This window comes from Solanum lycopersicum, chromosome 3 (genome assembly GCF_036512215.1).
Source record: "Solanum lycopersicum chromosome 3, SLM_r2.1".
In the NCBI taxonomy this organism is placed as follows: Eukaryota; Viridiplantae; Streptophyta; class Magnoliopsida; order Solanales; family Solanaceae; genus Solanum; species Solanum lycopersicum.
Window position 1 is genome coordinate 3,176,822 of NC_090802.1, and position 7,991 is coordinate 3,184,812.

Sequence of the window (7,991 nt, forward strand, 5' to 3'; positions counted from 1 at the left end):
TATATATGTTTCATTTTTTCATACCCAGAAAATATTAACTAAAAGGAATAAATGATTATTTGAGTAGATATCTTTATTTATTCAATAACAAACACATATCTAGCATATTTTCATAATGGGATATGAGGAAGGTGTAAACCTTATTTATATATTCCTAAATATAATGGGATATGAGGAAGGTGTGAACCTTATTTCTATATTTCTAGGATAGATAAATTGTTTTAAGGTAGACTTTCGAGTCTAACAAAAATAATTTTTTAAAAACAAAATTTAGACAAAGTTAAGAGCTACGATGAATATGTTGAAGAAAGAAAATTACTTTAAATAGTAAAGATAATCAAAGTAAACGAAATAATAATAAAAAGTTACTTGTATTTAATTCAAAGTCCTCAATTTAATAGTACTATTATTTCTTTCACCACATTAATTTCTTTTCAAAATTATTAGAATAAAGGTATAGATGAAAAAACAACAATTAACTCTACGTTGATTTTATTTTTTTTTCATAAAAAAAATGATACGTTATTAGAATCAACTTTATTGTTAGCAACAGAGTAACATTTTGTACATCAATTTTTTTTCTTTTAAGAATTGTTCGAGGAATCTACTATGTTTATATGTCTATAAATTTTTTTTTTTATGATAGTAAATTTTATATGCAAAGATTTAAATTTTTATTTTCTACTTTCCGGCTTTGATTATCTCTTTCCAAAAAAAAAATCATAACAAGGTGAAATTAATCGCCATAGTCGAGGGACTATATCTTTTTCCTATACAATGTATGATATGATATCTAAATAGAAGTCTAATTAAATTTACTTCTGCATCGGAAAAATCACAAATTTACATCGAAAAGTTTCTCATTATTAGAGGTAAAATTACCTCTAAAAAAATAACTTTATATCTTTGAGACTGAACCTGAAACTTATGATTAAAAACAAATAAACGTTTATCACTTCACCACGATCCTCTTTCCTCGGGACCATTACTTGGTGGGTGATCAACTTCAAATATATATATATTTTTTATATAAATAAATGAATAGTACTCTTCTTTGCTGTACAGTGGGGACTCTCTATGTGTGTATATAATCTCTTTGTGCATAACATGTTTGACCCATCAACTCATGAGTTGTCCATTAATTCTTTAATTTCCGTGTATAAGTTTCTAAGCTTCTCCTCAATTCACGGTAAGATATTCCTTTTATGTTAAAAAAAAAATAAAATCTACCTGTGGGCTAGTCTATTTTTTCTGAGGTAATGAAATTTTTTCTAAAATTTAAATTTGGAATTTTTTTTTTCCCTTACTCTATAGTCTTCAATCAATGCAGGTTGACAAATTTGTTACATTAATTGAGCATTGATATAGACCTATAATATTTTTCATGGAAGGGAAAATATCTTGTAATATTAATTTGTCACAGGTTGTTTTTGTTGTCACCTATTGAGTCCGTTGATCTATATTATATTTATTATGTTAAATCTTTGATGATTATGTGACGTTAATAGTAAACTAGTTTAAATGGAGAACTATGGAATATAATTTTTTTATTTTTTGTCAAGAACCTCCGATGTCTCATGTTCTAACAAGTACAAAAAAAATGATGTAATTACCAGACCTGCATGCTTCATTAGTTTACTTGTCCAAATATAAAATAGTACTACTTATTTTATAATAAATTATAAATAATTCTGTCGTAATACTGTATTAATTTTTTGAGCTGTCTCTTTCTTCAATTTTGTTTTTCGCATTAATCGTTATCTTTTTAGCCAAATTTTAGACTAGCTAATTTTTATCTAGTATTTTAGGGTTAGGTTGACATGATTCACAATTGGAACTAATAGTTCGTGATTTATCTGTGTATATTGACTTTAATGTTTACGAATTTTAAGTTTTACGTACGGTTTTCGTTAGATTTTAATAATTTTAATCCAAGACTTTTGATTTATTTTGATAATTCACAAAAAAAAATATATAAATAATTTATTTAAAATCTAATATGTTTAGTTATATATACTTTTTATCCTTAAAATCCATAAATTCAAAGTTTTGTGTTCACCTCTAAAATCATAGTTGTTGTTTCTTTGTTTCTACCTTGTAGTAAAATGTTTCAAAAGGTGGCATGATTGTTCATTAATTTAATAGTACCAATTTGTTAGAATTGTTGCTACTAATATTGAAAATTCCTAAACATTTTTGTCCAACTCTATGCCTTACTAATTATATACGTTGCTCTACTTATTCATTATTAGTTGGCAAATATTTGAAGTCAAACCCATTCTCCAGTCAATGGAGGACAAATATTCAACTTGTACTTGTTATATTCACCTAACCATTATATTTAAATAATTTAATATACATATACACCGATAAAATAAATATATTTTTATGGGGAATAATAATAATTAAATTAATTGACTATTTAGACTTTCACCGGCGAGAGTACTATTTCATTTATAATCCTCTAACTCAAATTGAAAATAAACAATTGTTTTTAATACTCATAATTTTATTGTATTTATCAGATTACCTTATACCAGAGACTGCTATAAAAAAAATTACATTCTTTCTAATTTATACGACACAGTTTCCTTTCTTAATTCATGTTAAATCGAATGATATCTTTTTGTATTGAGCAACAATTTAATCAAATTTCCTATATTAATTTTAATAAAATGTTATACAAACCTAAAAAATATCTATGTTTTCTGTTAAACTTCAATAAGATACCTTCGCATAAATTGAAAGGGAAAAACACCTAAGCAAAAAAGTTAAAAAATAATTTTGCGACTTTCTTGTCGCATATGGGGTTTTAATGTTTTGTTGAACGGATTGTTATTATTTTTTAAAAATAAAATGGCAGCTGTAAATTGTAATAATACATGATGTGACTGATGTCTGCTTCCAAGAACATTGCATGACTAATTTAATTCTATTTATACTCCTTCCTTTGGCTAGCAGAGTCGTAGTTTTTTTCTCAACAAATTTTGGTCCTTCCAAAATTTTATATTCCTATATATAGATATATTTCCTGTTTCATCCTCTCTCAAAAGAAAAAAAAAATCAGATTTTTTGAGTGCCACAATTTATATAAATTATTGTAGCTGGACTCATCAAAATTGCTTTGCAATTGACATTAAAATCTTATACTCTTATTGGACTCTATTGCATTGTCTGCATTTAAGCAACACAACTGTTTAGAAAGGTAAAGTAGTGATTTTTTTTGGTCTATTTTATTTTTTTTGAAAAAAAAAATATTATGTCAAATGCTCAAATTCTAGAGAGTTCACCTGCTCTCCAGAAACTATTGGTTAAAGAGAACTTGAATCAATCTTAGCTTTTTAATTTTTTTTTTCTTTTAATGGCATATTTGATTTGAAAATGTTACTTTTCGATTTGTTTTTTAAATATGTGGTATTGGAAAATTGATTTCGAAGAATGGTAAAAAGGGAAAAAAGAGTTTTTTTTTTAAAACAAACTAAAAATATAACTAAACAAATAGTAGAGTATTAGTGCATGATCGATGTTCTTGCTTTATCAAAAAATTATATAAATGATACTCCTTTTGGTTTGCGCTGTTGTCTAAAATATGCGTGTTGAAGTTTTCTTTCTTCTTATGGTTGAGTATAAAAAGAAAATATATAAGTTAGAACTTAAATACACGACAGTGAAATGAACTTGTAAATTAATATTACCTTTTAAGTGAGCTGATTGTGCGAGTACGCAAGTCTAAATATAGAAAAACTCAAAAGTTTTAAATCACACTATTAGAAATAAACACTTCCTTTCATTGTGAATTCATTAGACATTTGTGTTATCAGATATGATTTTATCGTAGTCATTTCGAACCAGTTCACTGAAAAAAATAGATTTTTGTTGAAATACCGAAGAAGCTTCCTAATTTCGTGCGAATAATTAATAATATTGTTGTTACAGGCGTATTAAATAAGGATGGGAACAAGTGATCAACAAATTCATCCTGCAAACGAAGCTACTCCAGAAGGACTTCCATCACTTATCAGATTCATCAGTTCTGAAATGGATCATGATTTTGATGCCATAGTGAATGACCATATTAATAATCAGTCTGCGCTTGCACCAGATTCTAACTCTTCAAACTCAGCAATTATGGTAAATCTTTTTTTTCTTTAAAAATCTTGATTAATGCTACTAGTAATTACAATTAACCTGCTTAATTAGTGGTTATATGTCAATTTTATTGACTCTGCATCTTTTGCTGATAGAGGATATATAGTACTATTCGCTAGCTTGATGTATAATAAACTGTTGTACATTAATTTTTGTTGAGGACGTATAATTTTGATGTTATCGTTGACATAGATGATCATATATTTGAATTTATTCGAAAGAAAGTAGAATTACCTCTGTTTGTTGTTGATCATGTAACAAGGTAGGAGGTATAATTGACCTTATTTCAACCTTGATATGTAACATACTGTGTAACACTTCATTGGCCTAAAGATATACCATCTATGATCTTTCTATAGATATCTGAAGCTGCTGCTGCTGAGCGAGAGAGCGAAAAAATTCATGCAGTTTCCATTAGCATGCCACCCACTCCGAAAAAAGTTGGTTTTGCTGAGTCTATAGAAGCTCCTGATTCTGCTGCTGCTGCTACATCAAAAGATAGTAAAACTAAGTTTTATTCTCAGCCTATGCCGAGAGCTAATACTACTAATGCATCTTTAGCTGGAGTTCATGCTAGCTGTGAACTTCCTAGGCATCCTAGGATTAGCAAGTTGAAGGATAAAAGATTTGACAGCTTCAAGACATGGTCTGGTGGGCTTGAGAGACAATTATCAAATTTGCGCGGAAATAGGAACCAGGAAACAGAACAAGAGTCTGTAGCTCAACCCTGTGCTGAACCGGAACCTAATACTCCGGTTAATATTCCTGTGGATCGATTTTTTGATGCCTTGGAGGGACCAGAACTTGATAAGCTAAGGGTATGTTTTTCCTGCTTTTATCGATTGGTTTTGGGTAATAGATTGTCTTTTTAGTAGTTATTTGTGTGAATCAAGATAGTGAATTGGATGTTTCCTATACAGGCTTCAGAGGAAAGTATCCTTCCAGAGGACAAGACATGGCCATTTCTACTCCGTTATCCTATTTCATCGTTTGGTATCATACTTGGCGTTAGCAGCCAAGCTATAATGTGGAAAGCCTTGGCCACTTCTGCCTCCACCAAATTCCTCCACATAAGCATGGATGTAAACCTTGTGCTCTGGTGGATCTCTGTTGTCCTGATGGCGATTGTTACTTTCACTTATGCGCTGAAAATCATTTTCTACTTTGAAGCAGTTCGTAGGGAGTACTACCACCCGATACGTGTTAACTTCTTCTTTGCTCCATGGATAGCACTTCTATTCTTAGCACTTGGACTTCCACCTTCAGTCTATCAAAACCTTCCTCATGCTTTATGGTATGTCCTTATGACACCATTCTTATGTTTGGAGCTCAAGATTTACGGACAATGGATGTCTGGTGGTCAACGAAGGCTCTCAAAGGTAGCCAATCCATCGAATCATCTCTCAGTTGTGGGAAATTTTGTTGGTTCCTTGCTTGGTGCATCCATGGGACTTAAAGAAGGACCGATTTTCTTCTTTGCTGTTGGATTGGCTCATTACACGGTTCTGTTTGTAACTCTCTACCAAAGACTTCCAACAAATGAGACACTCCCAAAGGAGCTACATCCTGTGTTCTTTCTATTTGTTGCTGCCCCTAGTGTTGCTTCTATGGCATGGGCAAATATCCAAGGGTCCTTTGATTTTGGTGCACGGATCGCCTACTTCATTGCCTTGTTCCTTTACTTCTCACTGGTAAATATTACTCCCTTTTCAAACCTATTCTTGTGTTATGTCATGACAGCAAGCTGATCCATTTCCTCTGTGCTTTATCTTATTCATTTACAGGCTGTTCGGATTAATTTCTTCCGAGGCTTCAGGTTCTCATTGGCTTGGTGGGCTTACACTTTTCCAATGACCGGAGCTGCTATTGCCACGATCAAGTACTCGATCATGGTTAACACGGTTGTGACAAAGTGCCTGGTTGTTATACTTTGCACCCTTTCTACATTCACAGTGACAGGACTGCTTGTGACAACCATCATCCATGCCTTTGTTCTAAGAGACCTCTTTCCAAATGACATTTCTATTGCAATTAGTGAAAGAAAACCTAAAACACATAGACGATGGTATCATCATAGACGAGCTGGAAGCACAGATATTGATCAATTCCTTAAGTACGCTGATTCTGCTGAAGCCAAAGATATCGAAGCAGCTCTATCTGGCAGCGTAGAGTTAATAAGCGCCTCTGCTCCAAAAGAAGTTAGTCAAGATTGAGTCGTTCTGTTTGAGGATCCTGCGTTAAAATAGCTTGCATTCGCTTGTAAAGCCTTATACTTTTAATCAAGTGAGGAACACCAAAGAGTTTGGTGATCCTGTGAACTTGATATAGAAGAAGGCACATGAAAGGTCTTGTAAAAAGAAGGATGCAAGAGGAGAACGAGTGTCGTTCCAAGTTTAAAGTTTTCCTTTTTGTATAAAGTGTTTGAGATGAGTATCTATAATAAAAGGGTCCTTAGTTATCTTTTTTCACCTCTGAGGATTGCTGTCTTTTTTGTTGTGTTTTATACAGAAGGACTGAGACTTTTAAGCATTTTCACCTACGAGAATAAAGTAACAAGTCTCAAGTATGTGAAGCCAAAGAGAAGATGTTTATCATCTATATCATTTAAATATCTCATCAGTCATCGCGGCAAAGCTTTCAGATGCTTGAACAATTGTCTTCTGCTCCATGATACTATATCTGTAGAGCCAATAATTTTGTATATGAGAAACTACTGAACTCACTCGACTATTGACATTACTATCTAATTTTCTACTGAGGTCTATTCTACGGGTAGTTGTAGTATTGCTCTTGTAGTTTCTGGTCCATTGGTTTTTCTTATTATTTGTTGTCTTGTTCTGTGACTATCATATTATGTTGTTGTAGTTACCATTTGTTACTATCTGCTATATCTTATACTTATGTTACTTCTGCACACACTCTACTCTCCTCGGACCCTACTTGGTGGGGACTATACCGGGTATTTTGTAGTTGTTGTTGTTGTCAATTATAAAAAAAATGTACGCGATCAAATTTAGATTGATGATCAAAGGAGGGGTTCCATGACATGCATGTATCTTCTTTACCAACTTTTTAAAAGGGAAACATGGTTAACATGCCTTCTGAGAAGCAAAATAGCAGGACAACTCATTGATAACCTACCCTTCCAATATGTCCACAATGAATGTTTGGTCACATGAATTCATTTCAAAATTTTGTTTTTTGTCATTGATATGAATCACTCGACAAGATTTTGGTTCCTCATAAGTGTGTTGTCTCTTTTATTATGTCGAAGCGAAAAATTGCAAAAGCTTATAATAAGCTCTAATATTGAGAATCTATATATTAGACGATTCCAATTAAATGAGAATTGAAACGTAGTTGATTGAAAATGTCATATAATAGCAACATGATAAATTCCAAAACTTGGAAATTGATCTACTTTCATTTGTAGCCAATAGGTTGAAGATGTCACTGTTGACATATAAACATGTTGCTAACAGTACATGTAGTGTCGTGTGACAAGTAAATCAGCACAATGGTGACTTAACTTACTTGGTGCTGCTGATAGTAGATTAAAGTATCAATCACAAAATTGACTTGAAATAGGAAGAAACTATATTATTTAAAGATGACATTATTTGGTTGCGCTTCTTTAGGCACTAACGAAATTTAAAACAGGCTATGGGATACAAAATTGCAACCGAAAATAAATTTGAGTTATTTTTGGCACTATACTATAACTTTCGTTATGTTAGGGGAATATAACTGATTATACATACATACAGACACAAAAAAATATGTATTAACTTTATAATGTTTGTAAGAGTGATTAAAAAATAAAATTCAATTGAACCTCTTCA

General features: G+C 31.5%; 1 protein-coding gene across 2 annotated transcripts; it reads left to right on the top strand.

Annotated features, from left to right (window-relative positions):
• The first annotated feature begins 1,043 nt into the window (after nt 1-1,043).
• On the top strand, nt 1,044-6,624 carry LOC101261097 (S-type anion channel SLAH2). Of its 2 annotated transcripts, none has more exons than XM_010319196.1 (5): nt 1,044-1,189; nt 3,937-4,131; nt 4,509-4,967; nt 5,070-5,840; nt 5,934-6,624. In XM_010319196.1, the coding sequence occupies exons 2-5, from the start codon at nt 3,952-3,954 to the stop codon at nt 6,360-6,362; spliced, it is 1,839 nt and encodes a 612-aa protein (XP_010317498.1). In that variant the 5' UTR covers nt 1,044-1,189; nt 3,937-3,951; the 3' UTR covers nt 6,363-6,624. The 2 variants fall into 2 exon arrangements, with proteins under 2 accessions (XP_010317498.1, XP_004234208.1); XM_004234160.4 differs by lacking the exon at nt 1,044-1,189 and adding an exon at nt 1,385-3,205.
• The last annotated feature ends 1,367 nt before the right edge of the window (nt 6,625-7,991 follow it).